Source organism: Symphalangus syndactylus, chromosome 10 (assembly GCF_028878055.3).
Source record: "Symphalangus syndactylus isolate Jambi chromosome 10, NHGRI_mSymSyn1-v2.1_pri, whole genome shotgun sequence".
Classification (NCBI taxonomy): Eukaryota; Metazoa; Chordata; class Mammalia; order Primates; family Hylobatidae; genus Symphalangus; species Symphalangus syndactylus.
The window spans coordinates 77,247,739-77,266,388 of NC_072432.2; the positions used below are offsets into that span (position 1 = coordinate 77,247,739).

General features: G+C 32.7%; 1 protein-coding gene across 23 annotated transcripts in view; it reads right to left on the reverse strand.

The window, feature by feature from the left end:
- The window catches only part of ADGRL3 (adhesion G protein-coupled receptor L3), an 873,224-nt gene that overhangs the window by 27,821 nt on the left and 826,753 nt on the right, over positions 1-18,650 (reverse strand). For all 23 annotated transcript variants that reach the window (XM_055297496.2, XM_055297489.2, XM_055297484.2 and 20 more), the window contains 2 exons: positions 13,756-13,881; positions 7,063-7,159 (listed from right to left, as the gene is read on the reverse strand). In XM_055297496.2, coding sequence (XP_055153471.1) covers positions 7,063-7,159; positions 13,756-13,881 — 223 coding nt within the window. The remainder of the gene's footprint in view (positions 1-7,062; positions 7,160-13,755; positions 13,882-18,650) is intronic.

Sequence of the window (18,650 nt, forward strand, 5' to 3'; positions counted from 1 at the left end):
AATGAGAACACATGGACACAGGAAGGGGAACATCCCACTCCGGGGACTGTTGTGAGGTGGGGGGAGCGGGGAGGGACATCATTAGGAGATATACCTAATGCTAAATGAGGAGTTAATGGGTGCAGCAAAACAACATGGCACATGGATACATCTGTAACAAACCTGCACATTGTGCACATGTACCCTAAAACTTAAAGTATAATAATAATAATTAATAAAATAAATAAATAAATAAATAAAATTAAAAAAATAAAAAAGATAAACCATAACAACAAAAAAATTATCTGACTCAGCATCTCACTTAAAAAATCTGAGCCTATTTTGCCTTTGTGTTATTAAACTGATTTTCCTAACACAGGCTTCTTTATTTTATTGTTCCTTTTCTGATTGTGTCTATCAATAGCAGGTACATATATATCCTTTGTGTGTACATATATATATATATATACACACACACACATTATTTGTATATATATACGTATATATACACATATTCTTTGTGTATATATATATATATATCCTTTGTGTATATATATACACACAGAATGCTGTTGCCTCATTTACACAGAATATAAAGAACAAAATTATAGACATACTAGACATAAATATAACAGTAATTCTCAAAAGAAAAATTTACCTATGTCATTGAATACTTATATTTGCCTTCATATCAGTATAATGCTTGTTCAAAATAAAAATAGCTTGTTATTTAGGTGACTCTGATTTGTTAACTTGCATAGCTAACATTATTAACTGTTTTTGCAAATTTCATAAGTAGATGTCAGATTATATTAGGAGCTGATTAATATTTACAACCAATGATTTTATAATCCTTCAGAACAGCAAGACTTTGGGGCAATACAGACTATTTTATGCATATGAGTCAAATTATGTTTATTGACATTAATAAACTACAGTGAATGAGTATGAGTGTTTTGCCCTAGTAGCTTTAATTTATATAAATCATTAATTGCAGTAAAACACCACTTGGATTTTTTTCATTTGCATTTTTTCTTCAAAAATATAAAAGCAAAATATGTTTAGAAGCCTGAATATTAATGGGATGGCAGGTGATTTATTTTGACGTTTCTTCTGCCTCAGTGACCAACCTCCTGGGAAAGACAATACAGGCTCTGAGAAAACTTTTGTTAAAAACGGTTCTGAGCCACATCCCTGCTCCACTACATAATTGGTTATTTAGAAGAGTTGTCTTAATTGGAATAGTGTTGTCTAAGCTTCTGAAGGGAGAGGACAGGGCTTAGAAGAAAAGTGAAGGCAGTTTTTGCTTATGTCGTTATCTAAGGTAGGGAGAAGAAATATATTACCTTTATTTCTTTGATGCTAAAACATGGTTATAAATCAAAAGTGGGAAATACAAATAAGCAGATGCAATGTGCATTTAATTTCTAATTTAGAAGTGACAATTCAGTTTTATTATTTTATTTTTTTGTTACTCTCTAGGGTAGCACAATCTATTATTATTTATTTTACTTGGCATTCAGTTAACCACTTCATTCTTCCCACCTCTGCAAAATAAAGATGAAAACAAAACTTCAGTAGTGAATGATGGATTTTAATATCTGATTACTTGAAGGCACTAGCAAGGACAAGTTTTCATTTTTTAGAAAGTATAAGTGAACTTCTGAATAAAATAATAATAATAATTATGTTCCAGGCCCTGTTGTAAGCAATTTACATATTAATATATTCATTTACTCCTCTCAAGGACCTTCTGAAGTGACAACTATTTATTTGCCTATTGCATAGACCCTGAGAAGTTAAGCAATTTGCCAGAAGTCTCTGGATTAAAACTCAGGTGTCCATTCTTAGAACTATTAATGCAAAACTAAAATGAGTAGGTCAACTACTTGCAAATATCTATTTGATAGCAGCATCTTTCCCCTCTGTATCAACCATACTCCTAACAGGTGGAGTCACTTTTCAGTAGGTAGCAATGCTACTAGCTACGAGCCAAAATTTACCCTTAAAAATCTATGAAAATAAATCCATTGTCATAGGAAATCGCAGTTTGACCAATTACATATGTTTACTGAGAATGCTTCTGCAGATTAATAAAGGTCTGAACTCTGAAAAGAGAATCCATCAGCATTTATAAATAAGTGCCACACATCTACAGATCAGTCTTCCTATATATAACAACTAAATTTGGCTTAAATAAATATACCCTTACTAGTCAGATCTCTATGCATAAAAATCTAAATCAAATTAACTTGTGTGGGAGGTTGACAAGGTGGAGGATAGGAGATTAGGGAAAAATAAAAACTAATGATGCTAGCCAAGCAATTGTTCCAGAAGAAAAAAAAATGCCCTTTATTCTAATTCTACCACTCAAATTGAATATTTTTGCAATAACTTCAGGGCTGGGGTGGGAATGGGGCACTCTTTTGTGATTCAAAGATCCATATTGGTAAGAGCTACTTAGCAAAACTTGATTTTCAAATGGAAGTCTCTGACCTCATTCTAACTAATTAAATAAAAAGAAAATGAAAAATATAATATTTATGATGAGATAAAGCCAATAGATAAAATATTTATGATGACATAAAGCCTAACAAATATAATATTTACAATAAGATAAAGCCTAATTTCAGAAAATACCCTAATTTCTACATAGAGTTACTAAAAAAGTAGAAATATTTAACAATTCATGCCACTGTCAGAGGAAGTGTCTCAGTAAACATTTCATTTTTGGATCAAACTAAAGTTTTAGAGGTATTGTTAATCTAAATAGTTCAAGGCTAGGCACAGTGGCTCTTGTCTGTAATCCCAGCACTTTGAGAGACTGAGGCAGAAGGATTGTCTGAGGCCAGGACTTCAAGACCAGCCTGGGCAACACAGAAAAACCCTATCTCTAAAATAAGTTAAAAAAAAAAAAATGGTGTGGCAGCCTCTAGTTCTAGCTCCTCAGGACCCTGAAGCAGGAGGATCACTTGAGCCCAGGAGTTCAAGGCTTCACTGAGCTATGATCATGCCATTGCACTCCAAACTGGGTGACAGAGGGAGACCCTGGCTCAAAAAAATAAAAATAGCTGGGTGCGGTGGCTCACGCCTATAATCCCAGCACTTTGGTAGGCCAAGGCGGGTGGATCACGAGGTCAGGAGTTCAAGACCAGCCTGGCCAACATGGTGAAACCTCGTCTCTACTAAAAATACAAAAATTAGCCAGGTGTGGTGGTGTGTGTCTGTTATCCCAGCTACTCAGGAGGCTGAGGCAGGAGAATCGCTTGAACTGGGGAGATGGAGGTTGCAGTGAGCTGAGATCATGCCACTGAGCTCCAGCCTGGGCAACACAGCAAGACTCTGTCTCAAAAATAAATAAATAAATAATAAAATAAAATAAAAGTAAATAAATAAATAAATAGCTCAAAATAAGATTTGGCCTGCAGAGATTATTGGTAGGAGATATGGGTGGAAAAGACTACTCTAGCTACAAGTCATTTCCACCACTACCAGAAAGTTGGAGCTACTAGAGATTTGAATTCGATTTCCAACAGCCCTGGGAGAAGACTGGGGATTGAGTGCTGACTAAACCTTCAAGGTATGAGCAAAATAGTAAATATTTAAATGAGCCAATGAATAAACCATCCTGAAGTCCTATGAGTTTGTAAAAACTTGGGTCTGGCCTAGAGTTCATCTTTGTTGAAACTCTCTATAATCAACCATCACCTCACAGCTCTTCTAAAGCTCCTTCTACTTGCGTATATAGTTGGATAGCTAAAGTTAACTTGATAGTAGTGCTGGCCTATTGGCCTCAAGGAATTCTGAATTTGTCTAAGTGTGTAACATTGTGCCAAACAAGTTGGCTGGAAAAATATTTGAAAATGTACAGAAAACATTTTGTGAAACACCTTCATATTTATAGATATTCAAAGTACAATTTTAATGAAAGATTCTAAAGAGATAAAGTGATGAAACAACAAACTTCCAAAGAGAATATAAAGGAATTAATATACTCATTGAAAATTATTATATCAATAAATCTTCCAAGGTTTCACATGCTTCCAAGGAGTAAAATCCCAATAGTAATCAAATTTATCACATTGGGAAATCTAGAACGGTAATCTCATACTTATGATACAACAAGCTGATTCAAGAACAGAATATTTGAGATGGTTTTAAAAAATAAATACCATTGAAAAGTAGTTCTACACTGCATGATGTATTCTTTATTCCTAATGGATCCTAAAGATGATAATGATTGATTCTTGTTTGTAAGAATAGATGATAAAACATACAAAATTTTAAAATAATACTCTTTTGATGAATTGACCAGTGGAATAAACAGGGAAGAAAACCTAAATTAAAAATAGCACTAATTTTTGGACAACAGCTTGTCATTTTCAAGGGTCAGAACTATCTTAAAGACAAAAATAAGAGATTCAATACATCTAACTTACAAAGAAAGGAAAATGGAGTCTGAATTTAAAAAAAAACACTATCTATAAAAAACTAAATGAATGGGAAGTTAGGATATATGAAGATGTAAAGATGTATCTAGATTTTTATTTTAGTAATGGAGAATATAATCTTTTGAATAAACAGAAGTGAATAATTATGTTGCTTAGGTGACTGTTTATCTGAAAAGGTGAATCTTGGGTGTCACCTACCTAAATATGATACACACGCCTGAATGCAGGGAAGATAGGACCCTGGGAAATAAGACAAGATTAAAGAAGGAGGTTAAAGACTATCTTCAGAGACATAATATGAAGAAACAAAATTTCAAGTAGTCCACTCATCTAAGATAAAAAAATAAGATGAGAATAAAACTAGGAGTTTCTGACTTGAGGGGGACTAAGAAATTAATCTAGGAAATGAAGAAGATCACTATGGTTTCTAGCACCAATAAAGTCACTAAGTGAAAGGAAGAATATATATCCTGATGAAATGATCACTACTGGGCACCCTTTAAATTATAAATGCAATTTAATTCTCTACACAAAGTCATCATTAAATTAACTTATTCCATGTCACAAGAAATTGTATACCCTTCCATTAACAGCTGTATGAAATATCTTTTAAAACTAGAGATTTTGATAAACAGACTTAAACACATGACCGGCCAATATAAACTAATATTATTTCCTTTAAATATATTTCAAATTGATCCAGTTATCCACAAATCACTATATTCCAAGTTGATTAAATTCTTGAGAAGCAATTAAAAAGGAAGAAACTAAACAGTAGTGTTATATAGTCACTAACTTTAAGCCCATAAATAGTTTGCGTTCATAACAGTTTTTACTGAACTGACACACCTTACTATCTTTACATGAATTTAGACAACAATATTAGACAAAATAATAATTTTACATATTTTGTTTATCCTAATATACAAACAATTCATCATTAAAATCATATTACCTCATTCTTTGTTTAATCAATAATTATTCAATGGCTTCCGGGATCATTAAATGAAAGATAGTTCTATCAATAAATCCTATAGGTAAGGACAAGTTCTCTTTCTTGGAACACGCAGTAAATTTTCTTATATATGGAATTGTTTAAAGAATACAGAAAATTAGTCATATGTAAGCAAATTAATCCTAGGTTATGGAGGCGTTTGTAAGAAATTTGTTCTTTATGATTTAAAAGTAATGTCAAAAAGTTAGAATACTCATATTAAAAGAAATTTTCACAAACTAAACATTAAAACTAAATTGAAAAAGATAAGAATACTTGAGAGATATTGTCTAAATTAATATATTCTAGCCAATAAAAACAAACTAATAACGAAACAAAATACCAGGAGGTAGCTGTTTTATTTCAAGACATTTTCTTCATATTTGGAGGAATATTCTCACTCACTATTCTTACTAATCAAGAAAAAGTGATGTAGATAATTTTAAATCATCACTGGTTATAGTTACTATAGTGTTGCCCCAAATAACACATGAAACTCAATTAAGATTATATTAAAACATGGATCCCTGCATCAAATTCAATTTTGACACTGCCTGTCCTAACTTCTTTATATAGATAAGATGTAACTTACTTGAGTACAAATAATTGAGAGTACTAGCATCTGAATCTTTCTGAATCATAAGCCATAATTATTACATTATTTCTTCCTAAGGAGCATAAAATATAACAAAAAACTAACAGAAATAAGTTAAAAACAAAATAATATTTCTAGTTTGGGGATACAAAATAATAATGTTGACCATAAAAATAACTTAAATTCATGCAAATGCCTCCTTCCCAGACAAAACTATATTCTAAATATTTCCCACTGATGACTGTAGTAGCCTCTTGGTCTCCACAAATGTTGCATCTAGTCATTTTTACTGCAGCAAAATGGATTCTAATCATATCCCCACACATACGCACACAGAAAGAGAGAGAGGTTGAGAGAGAGAGAGGTCGAGAGAGAGAGAAAGAGAGAGAGAGAGAATGCAAAGATCAAGGAAAACAACTCAACCACAAACAGTAGATTAAGGGAACTTCATTTCTTCATTTCAAAAATCTAAATGCCTCCCAGGGAGCAATGAACCACAAGCACATACACAAAAATCATAATATACCCCAAAGTATCTTTTCTCCTATATCTTTAAATATCCAATATTATCCAGGTAAGTCTTTCAGATATTAAGATGTGATTTTTTTCCAAGTACACAGGTTGCCTTAAGTATGTATTAGACAGTATACTCTTACTTCCGCAAAGACTATGAAATTGCTTTATACCTAAGACAATGTGGAACTCTATGATGCTTAGCCGACTATACTGTCACATAATTGCCCATTTTCACTGCTTCCAATGAGGCCTGACAGCTCTCCAGCTTGCAGCAGCAGCAGATGACTGGGAAAAAAAGTTTCTTATTTTCTAATTTCCTTTTGGAAAAGACTTCTGGAAAATTCAGGATTTTTTTTTAAAGCAGCTTATGAATAATGGAACACATTGCTACACTCAACCAAGTTTTATGTTCTTACAATATTTCTATCACGTGGAACAGGTTCAGAAGTTGCAAACAAGGCAATGAATTTAAGGACTTCTTAACGTAATCAGAAAAGTAATACATATGAAAAATTATTTCTAATTACCTCTATTGAGTGACGCCGAACTGTTTATGTCTCCAGTAATAAAGGAAGACTCTGACTGCTTTCGAACCGTATCATTCCACATTCTACGGATTCGGCTCTGGGTGGGGGAAAAGGCAGAAAGAAAATGAACTCATGATGCAGTGAATTTTCACACAAATCATTCTTTTCTTTTCTGTCATAGTTATATGAGACCTTTGTTTCTGGCATTTGGCAAATAGACAACTACATGTTTGCAGTACAGTAGCATGAGAACATCAGAAATAACTTTCATGATAATACATGGTTCTCATTAACTGTATTCCTAAATGCCTATATACCAAAGATAATTATAACCATGAAAAAAGAAAGAAATGTAAAGTACTATACCAATTTAAATATGTTAAAGAGATACAGAGGTATATATCTTCAGACAGTTAGAATTAGAAAATTTTAATTTCCAAGGTAAAACAAATTATTTTTACTGTAACTTTTATTGGAATGGGAATGTTTAACTATGCATTAAATTGCCAGTTCTAACAAAAGATTTAGTTTGAGAAATCAGAATATTGCAAAAGATTTTGCTAAGAAAGGAAAACAAAACATTATTAAAATGCTACCGAACTTAAATTTTCCATAACTTTTACAGGAAGATCAATGTAATTTTAGGGATTACATAACTATCCTGACTTTTCTTTCTTTGAAGAAGATAAAGTTAGTTGATTCATTTCTTCCATAGGAAGTTTTATAGATAACTAAAAATTCTTAAATTATTATTGACATTCCTAAATTCAAATTTCTAAGTGTCAGATATTATAAACTTTTTCCTCTGGGGGGATTTTTTTCTTTTTTATTCTGTTATATCATTTTACTGAGTTATGGGTCAAAAAAGTATTAACAATCTTGTGAGGAAGAAACAAAATATTTTCAGAAGTTTTTCCAAGGTTGAAATAGTTATAAGAAACATTACTACTACTTATGAAACCATGCCTACAATGGGTTATGTTCCAAATACATTTGAACTCCTTGAATAATGGGAGTAACCAATCTTAGAATATTAGACAATTGATTTTATGAATCTTGGAACATGCTTATTCTTCAGAAATATTGTTGTATATCACATTTTCCCTAGCTTGACAAATGCATGCACGCACACACACACAGACACAGACACACATAGAAAACTAATAAACAAAAGGACAATGTGGGGAGCCAGTCTCTCACATTTGTTTTATTAGTTGGTTAATTAATTAAAAATATTAATTACCCTCTATTGCCTGCCAAATACTAACCTATAAGATACAAAGGTGAAATGTAAGCACAAAACGTCTTGATCCTTATGAAGCTGCTAAACTAGCAACAGATTAGTCAAATTATCACAAAAATAAATGCAAAATTACAATATGCCCACAAATCTCCATACAGTCATTAAATATTATAGCTGAAATATGATCAACCAAAATGACTGTCAATGGTAGGATGGATGAATAAACTATACAATAATATAAAGCAAAGAAAATTAAAAGCTCATAGCCTCCTGCGGTAATGTAGACGTCTCGGGAACAAAGGAAAACATAAAAGAGTATGTACTAAATGATTTCAGGTGAATAAGTATCAAAATATGCCAACTAAAATGTGTTATTAAAAGCTAAGATAGTGGTTATATTTGGAGGTTAATGATTGAGAGGGGTTCAAAGGGTTTCCAAGGTATTCTCAGTATACTAACACTTGGCCTGGGAAGTGGTAATAATTAATTGTGCCATACACTCATGTTTTGTATACTTTTGTGACTATTCATTATACTACAGAATGTTTAAAGATTTTTACCAATTATACCATTTATTTTTACCATATATTAAGGGATATGTCCTTGTCTAGGGAGTCTGAGAACAATGCAGACTGAAGAAGTAACATTTTATCTGGGAGTTGATGACGTTATTATTGTTAGGTGATATTTATATGAGCTGTCCCCAGTATCTCATCTCCTATTAATCTCCCCTATCTGCTCTAGCTGCACCTGTCCCCTTGCTCTTCTCTAACATGCCAGGCATGTTTGTGCCTCAGAGCTTGGCAATGTTGGTTGTTTTCTCTGTCTGGGGTGCTCTTCTCCCAGATACAGGTATGCATAATTCCTTTATTCTTTTAACTCTAAAATATTTTTTTCTGAAGGTATAACAACCTACTTAGAATTGTAGGCTACCCACACAATCCAATCACATCTCAGTCCCTTCTCCCCTACTACATTCCCCCAACAGTCACTAACATTTCCTATAATACCATGTATTATATAATTATTTCTTACATTTATATTTAATAGCTCTCCATTTAATGTCTAATATTTAATATCTGATGTCTGCATTAGGCTTGAGGCTCTACGAAAGCAGAATTTTTGTCCTTTTTGTTCATTGAGGTACATATACTTGGCACATACATACATAGTGTATGTATATTACATATGTGCATGTGCGTGCATATACATCTATATCAATTAATTTTTTCTATGCTCTCTTTTCCATACTATATACCTTTCATGTATTCACCCATCAAAACCTCACAAGAACTCCATGAGGTAGGTAATACTATACACTAGAAAAACCGAAGCACAGCGGGTAATGAACATGTCCGATGGCACAGACCTAATAACCAGCATTGGAATGCAGTCATCTGGCTCCTGAGTGCAGGAGGTTAACAGCTCACTGCACTATACCAAACACAGTTTAAGAGGAAAAGGAGAAAAAGGAGAAGTATTGCAGGCAGAGAAAAAGGTATATAGTATATGGCACAGAGGCCACACTTAGATATTTATGGAATGAAACAGGAAGGGTTTTAGAATACGGGAGTGAAAAACACAAGTCAGAGAAGACTACACACAATAAAATACCATTTTTAAACAAAGGTTTAAAGAAGGAATGCTGAACAACATTTTTTGGAGGGAGAGAAACGATTAGAATAAGATGTGGGAATGGAATAACAAAATTTAGGAGCCTCTCTGGAGGAAGGCATAGGGATTGCTTAGGGAGAGGTTAAATAAAGAGGAAAACATTGAAAATGTTCTATTTCCTAGGCTGGATGTTGAGTTCACAGGTGTTCATCTTATTAAAATGTTTCAATATTTCATATACATATTTCACTTTTTTATTTTTCAAATATTATATAATAAAAAGCAAATATATCTAAAAATCAATAAAATATATGAAAGAAAAATGACAAAACAATTACAAGCAAGTCAAAAGATATTATTTCAGTCCATAGTTTAAAAAAAGTGACACCCATTTCTGTGAATATATGTTTGTGTGACTGATGCATATGATAAAACTTTTATAAGTGATTAGGACCAGGAAGTAAGTTTGGAGGAGCAAGAGGCGAAGAGGATTTTTACTTTTCAGTCTTGGCCATCATCCCCTGCATTATCCACAATGTAGCAACATGTTTACTACATGTGGATTATATCCTATCACTTTCATTTCTAAATTATCTCACTGGCTATCCAAAGTAATTTTCATACTGTTACAAATACCTAGGGATCTGTCTCTTCCCTTTTTCCTTGACTTTCTGTCTCGTTCTCCCTCTAACCTACTTTGGCCAACATTTTTTGTAAGTTCTCCACACCGTAAAGGCTTTGCATTAGCCATTTTCTCACTTAGAATTCTGTTCCCCTGAATTTCCTTTTCTCCTTTCATTTGGAATCTTGTAACTCAGACTTTGGCATAAGTATCACTTCCAAAGGTAGTCTTTCTCCAGCATTTAATCCAAGTAGCCACCTGGCTAATTGACATCATCATATTTTTGTTCTCCGTCAGCTTTTCCATGTGATATTTTTGTTGGGTTGTTTGTTATTAATACATTTTCTGTCTCCCAATACTAGAATAAAAGTTCCAGATCACAGGGGAAGTTATATGTCTTTTAACCATTTTATCTTCAGAGATTAGAAGATTGATGGCATTATATAGGAGGCACTTGATATTTCTAAATAAAAAATCATAATATAGAGAGATAGTTATTTTAGAAGTGTTCTTATGTGGAACATGCAACCATACTCCCCAAATTTTGTCTTAATACCAATATTTTGGCATTTGCTTATGGGTGGCCATGATTAGTGGGAAATGTATGTATTAGTCTTACCTACACAAATAGTATAGATTTAAGGAACTGTAAGCTTACATAGTCTTGGATGGTCACAGTTAATCAGAATTAGTATTATATTAAGTATAAGAAAAAATGTAAATTATTTTCCAAGAGTAGAATTGTGATATTACAAATTACAAGAGTGAGGAGAAAAATATGATACAACTTAAAAATATATATATATAATATTCTATAATAACAAAAGTAATAAATGGTAGCAACCACCGTTTATTGAGCACCCACTATTTATTCTGTTTTGTGTATATTAGTTCAATCTTCTTAGCAACTAAAGACGTCAGTATTTATTATCACCATTTTACAGATGAAAAAACTGAGTGTCAATGAAATTAGTAACTTATTCTGTGTCATAGCTGGTACGTGGCAAGGCCAGGATTCAAAACAAGGTATACCCACCCACAGAGTTTATTATTATTCCATTGAGCTGCACTGCCTTAACTCATAGTTTAGAAGTATTGCTAAACATTGCACAACTCTGTCGTAAAGTAGTAAATGAGACTCCTAAATATTATCATAATATTAATGATATATGTCAATAAAATGACTATCGGATGGTGGCTGATGAGCTCAGTAATGTGAAAAGCATGTGGGATCTAATCATGCTGGATGATATAGGGAATCTTAGCAATATCAACGGAAAAGTCGTGGAAAAAGTTATTACAAAAAGAGAAAGAGCAAGGGATTATGAGTCTGAAAATAAAGGCATTAATTATAAAAGGGGCTCATGCTATAAGCATCGTCCTGGTCTGCCCCCACTCTTACGTGAAAATTCAGATCTCTATTTGGCAAATTTAGTAGTCCTAAACTCGGAAATTTCCATCCACCTGAGTTGGGACAATCGTTCTTCTGATTTGCAACTTTACCACCTCAGTGTGGTGTGTAAAAAATAAATCAAATTCAGATTATTAATAATAATGCAATTATATTTAAGTTTCACGATTGTGGTTGGTAAAATTATTTAACATAGCCTGATATTTTTGACAGTTATATGTTAGTTTTTAAAATTTTAACTGGAAATATTAGATTGATATTAAAGATACAGTTTTATTTGTAAGATTAAAACTCAATTGGTGAGGAAACTATTTATGAAAACACTGGCCATCCATTAATTTACAACTGTGTTCAAGTGCTAGTTAGGTGTGTATGACTAGTCTGACAGTTGATGTGTTTGAAACAATCAGATATATTAAATTTATAAATGATATTTAAAAGGTATAAAGAAATTAAATTTTCTAAGCATATAAATGAAATTATTTAGGGAAATTTAATCTATTAAGCTTACAAGCCAATTGAACATCCATCAAATAAAAAAATGAAGCAATCACTCTTATTTCATATAAAATAACCAAATTTATGAAACAATAATTAGATTTATAGGTTGAGCTAAAAGAGTTAAGAAAAATTAATTCTTGATTTATAACTTTATTTATCAATTTAAACTCAAGCCTTCCACAGAAAAATTTAATTAGCAACACTGAAAACATGCCTTTTTTTTTCTACTGAATCATGCAATCTTAAAAACACACTAGTCTGGGTGACTCACAACTATAGTCCCAGCACTTTGGGAGCTCAAGGCAGGCGGATCACTTGAGGCCAGGAGTTTGAGACAAGTCTAGCCAACATGGCAAAACACCATTTCTACAAAAAACACAAAAATTATCTGGGTGTGGTGGCACATGCTTGTGGTCCCAGCTACTCGGGAGGCTGGAGGCTGAGGTGAGAAGATTGCTTGAACCCAGGAGGAAGGGGTTTCAGTGAGCTGAGATTGTACCACTGCACTCCAGCCTGGGCAACAGAGTAAGACTCTGTCTCAAAAAACAAACAAATAATACTAGTTTGCTAGCTTGAACCAAACTCATTCATGACCCACACAATTCTATATCTTTTATTTGACTGGCTCATCTTAACATCCAAGATTTGCTAAAATTTCTATGTAACAATCTTTGAGCTGACACTGTGCCCGGGAAAAATAGCACACAGTTTACCTAAAAGCTTAAAATTTTTCTGGTAAGGTACTATGCTGCTATGTCTAGTGCTGGGCAAATGGGAGTGGAGCTTAGACCAGCTATGTTAATAATGCTGTTGTAGTATTCTTCACTGCCCTGACTTTTCTTCAACTTCTCAGCACGTAATATGGTTGAGTCATAGTTATTTTTACTAAACATACCATATTATATGTAAATTGTGCCAGTCTGTGATAATTATTATACTAGGTAGAAGAATTATAAGAATTAGAATCATATCAATATATCACATTTCTCTATATATGAAATGTTACTTTCTTTGAATTTTGGGTGAAATGGCAAATTCCTTTCTCCACCTGCTGCATTTATTGAACTGAAAACAATCTGAAGTCATTATTATGCAAACTTCAAATTTGCAGACTCAAATTTCATCATATTATTACAGTTTTAGTTTCTTCCATTTCTGTCAGAATCATTCCCATGTGAGACACAGTGAAACAACAAAAACAAACGATGTGTTAAACACAGGCTAGAAATTAGCTCCAATCATAAGGGACAGTAATTGGTATCGTTAAGAATTACTTCATTTCAGTGAACACATATTGTTTACCTGTGAGCCTGTGGAGTAGCGTCCAGGAGTTCGAGAACCAGATGTTTTCCCTGAACCAATGGAACTCTCTGTACTGCTGCCATTACAGCAGTGTGTCCGCAGGCATTTCCCATACTCTTTTCGTACCTAGCCAATTAAATATTAACTTCTGTTAGCAAGCAATTCATTGCAGGTAGGAACAAAAGTAGACAATGTATGTGAGTTTTATTTTTAGATAATATAATTATTTCCTTGCCCTACAGATGTAAGAAAGTCTGTTCAGCATATATTTTACAATACAACATAATTATATTCATACTGTCAAGCTTGAAATTTTGCCTAACTGGAGCCTTTTAAAACACACACACACACACTCATACACACACACTCACACACCTCCCATCACATCATAGTGTTACTTTCTCTTAGTTCCAAGAACATATACTTAAGCCCATTGAAGATACTATTTTTAGCTTCATAAATTGGATATAAAGTAGCCTGTTGGTGCGAGGGCATTGTAGCTGTTGTTCTTTAGGTAGAAGCCTAGTTAGGAAGTTACAGGGAGTGGGGTGGAGGAAGTAGGCTAAGAAGTGGGGAAGAGAGAGAGAGAGAGAAATATCAGAGAAAGTGAGAAAGCAGAGAAAGGATATTTAAAGACAGAAAAATATGAATATGTTGGGCTAATCATTTCTTCTAAATCTATATTTCTCTGAAGTTTATTTCTCTTAAAAGAGATCAAATGCTCAAATTGAGAATAAAAATTCAAAAGATTGTAAATTTAGTCCTTCAAAATAGTTCTACTCGATAATCACAGAGAAATATAATTACTTTTCTTTATAGCATTCTTGATTAAATACTTAATCTTGGTTGTAGTATACAATTACAGGGAAAAAGAAGACTTTTAGCTGATGTTTTCAAGCCGAGAAATATATCAACTTTTGGTAAAAATTTTATCATGTCCAAAATTTTTATTACTGCCTATTTAATTGAACAAGGCATACAAAAATAAACAGTAACTGCCTTAAATCACATGTCTACTATCAATGACAACAAAGGGACATCTTATTATATCAATCATATGTTCATGAATTTATATTATGAAACAACATCATATATATAAACTATTCTTAGGCCTTTATGTATTTGATTTCGCATTAGTTCATTTTTTCCACAACTTATGATAATGTAATATTCAAATAAGATTGTATTTAAATCAAAGTTTTGAACATGTGCTTTAAAAAGGGATGTTATTTAGAATCAAAAGAAAAAAAGGTATGTAAATGATACATTAAATTTAGTATTCCAAATGGGAACATTTCATCTTATTATTGTAAAATTCATTGTGTCAAAGATATAGGAGAATTAAAGACAGAACATACGCAGATTTGCTCAAAGAACACACATTTATTGAGTGCTTATCATGTGGTAAGAACAATAATGGAGATAGGGTCAGGTGACTCAAGCACAGAAGAGGAGTGCCCGCGGGAAGTAGGTGTGGGGGGCCAAGGAGGGCTTCTTGGGGAAGAGGGCTTCCCAGAAAGTCTTTAAAGGAGTGGCTGGAATTAATTTACAGAGTGAAGTTGAAATAAAGGATAGGGGAGAAGAGGAGAGAAAGGCATTCTCACCATAAAGAATAGAATGAACAAAACAGGGTTATGATGTGCTGGTCTTTAAGGCCTTTCTCTGCCCTGGCATGGCAAAATTACTTATTTTTAATGTATTTAAAATGCTATTGATTTCTTTTGCAACCAGTCTCTTCTGTGCTACATTTATCAATAATTAGAATTAGAGATAATTATTTTTGTTCAGTGTTTACGAGTCAGTCCATATTTTGTTTATTTTGAAAAAAGAAATCGGGCTGTAGCCAGTTATGTGTGTTTCTAAGATGCATCTGTAGGGAGGGTGAAAAGAAGAAACTTCTACTTTTTAACTATTATGTGTCAGGAATTGTGTTAGGTACGTCCCTCAAAATGACTCTGAAAATAATTATTACCTTCATTTTATAGATGAGGAGATTGAAATGGGTCAAGCAATGAGAGTAAACTACAAGACTGAAAAGTCAAGCAATGTGCCTTAGGAGAAAAATCTACATTTCATGGGTGCTCTATGATCAAAAAGCTCTAAGATGCCACATTTGGAACATGAAATCATTGACCAGCACAGGCATTGTATATTACTAATATTATTATTAAAGTAATCTATTAATTATCTACTTCTTTGTGTCTGGAAAGAATGAGGACAAATGCTTTAATTAGAACTTGAGAAGGCTTAAAATAATCTCTAACCAAAGTAACCAGTATCAATGATAGTTTAGTAATTTCTACTGATTTACGAAGCATCTCTAGGAACCTAAACTTTGATCATAACTTCCCCCTGCAACATCCCACATTATTTTCCTGAGGTACACAGCAAATGATATGTTTCCTTCTAGATGAGAAAGGGCATTTGAATGAAGTGATGTAAACCTAAACAAATATTTCAGTACAATGAGGGATAAAGGCAAAGAAGACAGAAAGAGAACCACTCTCCCTCCTGTTACAAAATCAGCAATATTGTTTAAGCCACAATAATTCATCGTGGGCTATTTGAATTTTCCAACAAAGATTAAATGTTCTGAGCTGATAATATAAACAACCAGAAAATCAAGATATTTGGTGATGCCAAGTCTCACATTAGCTACATTACTTACTGAATCATTATACTGACTTTATTTTGCTGTGATTTGATTTGAAATGGTAAGCATATGTCTTAAAAAGAAGAAAAAAAATAACATGGACCATGTCCAGGAAACATTTTTTAGATTACAAAAAACAGTTATTTGATTGTTCAATCATTTGCATATTCTAATCTACTATTTCACATGGACTGCATCTTAGTTACCCTAGTCAGATGATATCCTATTTTGGTGTGATGCTGTTCTAGAATATAGAAGACAGGTAAGAGAATATACCTTACCAATAACATATTTCTAATATTTCTCATATCAGAAATAAAATGATAATGGAAGCGCTGAGAATATATCAAATATTTGAATGTATGACAAAAGTAAAAGTGACCACTTTAATGTGACCAGTGGAAAACTGTTTACACAATCCATACTCAGGAAAAGACTGATGACTCAAAAATTTTAATTTTATGAGTAAGTTGAAACAGTCGACAAATAATTCAATAAGACAACAATTTTCATATATTAAATACTTCATATTTCTCTAATCAAAACATATAAGCCACTATACCAGCGATGGCCTATTAGTGAAATTTAATCAGATGGCTTAAAAGAAAAAATACTTCGCAATCATTTCTTCAATTTCAAAGACAAGTATATGACATTTTTTATACAAAATAAAAACCAAAAATAATTATATGTTTTCTGTATTTTCTGATGTTGGCCCATATTCTTGACACCGAATACAAATGTGACAAAAGTTTTAAAATTCAAAACATGGAATGGATGAAAGAACAATATGTATTACTTGTTATTGTAAATCATGAAAATAAGCTTTCAAAACCAGGGCCTGGCAAGTTTTTCTGTAATGCCCAGATAGTCAATATTTTAAGGTTTTTGAGTCAGGAGCCAAAACTAAGGATAGAGTGTATATACTTATTTTAAACTTTATGTATTGAAAATGTAGTAACCATTCCTGGCTTCCTGGCTGTAAAAATAAAAGGCAGCTGGATGAATTTGGCTCATGAGCCACAGTTTCCGGAACTCTGTTTTAATGAATCACAAAATTGAACTTGATGACATATATATTTTAAAATTTAACTTATGTTAAATATACTAAAAACTGTACATTTGTTTTAGGGTCTTGAGATGTAAAATCTCTACCTGGGTGCCAAATGCAATTCTTACTTATTCCAGTCATATGCTTGTGTTAAGACAAGAAAAATTAAAATAACATTTTTATTAATATTGGGAAAACTGAAAGAGGCATTGGCTAATAAAAAAATACTCAAAGCAAAATAATCTGTGTGTAAAGTACAAAAATTTCTTTTCTGCTTTGTAGAAAATTTCCAAATTAACTTTAAAATTTAAAAATTACTTCTTAATGAGTTAGTAAAAAAATTTAAATAAAATTTAAAAACTATGTCGGTCCAAATTTCCAGCTAATGTACAAAATAAAGATGACAGGCAAATAAATCTGCTATACTTCAATATGTTATGACTGATCATAATGACCTAATACACTCCCTTTTTATGATGGGCAAATGCTACCATTTCCCTTAATCTCCTGATTTTGCTCACATTTTTTGTATATATTTTGCTTGAGCATCAGTTATGGCTTTCTTCTATCCAAATCTAGACATCTTTCCCAAGTTTTAGTCTCTCTGACTTCTCTGAAGTCTTTTAGAATACCAATCACTGTCTTCTTCTTGACATTTTCTCCTATCTTTAATTCAGTGTATCATCTTGATTCTCGTTCTTCCTTCCAGCTCTATTCTCACTCACCATTTACATGTCTCCTATTCTTTAAATACATTAAGTGTGGCAGACTGCCATCTATTCACCATATCCAATTTTTTCTCTTTCTGATTAAAAAAGCTATACTATGCTTTTCTGTCTCCCTTGCAGTTTAGGTGGTACCATCGATAGAATCCTATCTGATTAAAAAAAAAAAAAATGAGTAAAAGCCGTGTGAGCCACTTTCAAATCACAAAATCATCTCTCTCTCTCCCAGACTTTCTGTTGGATGTCAAAACCCAAGAGGGCTATAAAATCACAGATTGAGGTTGTTTGAATCTTCATCAGCCTATGTCCCTTCATGGGGCAACCTCATCCATTGCGCAATGAGTAAAACATAAACATATGTTGAGTCAGGCTTCTGTAATTTGGGGGGTATACATATTAATTATTTGGGCAGGTTCATCTATTTTATTTTATTTTTATTTTTTCTAAAACATCTTATTATAGCAGG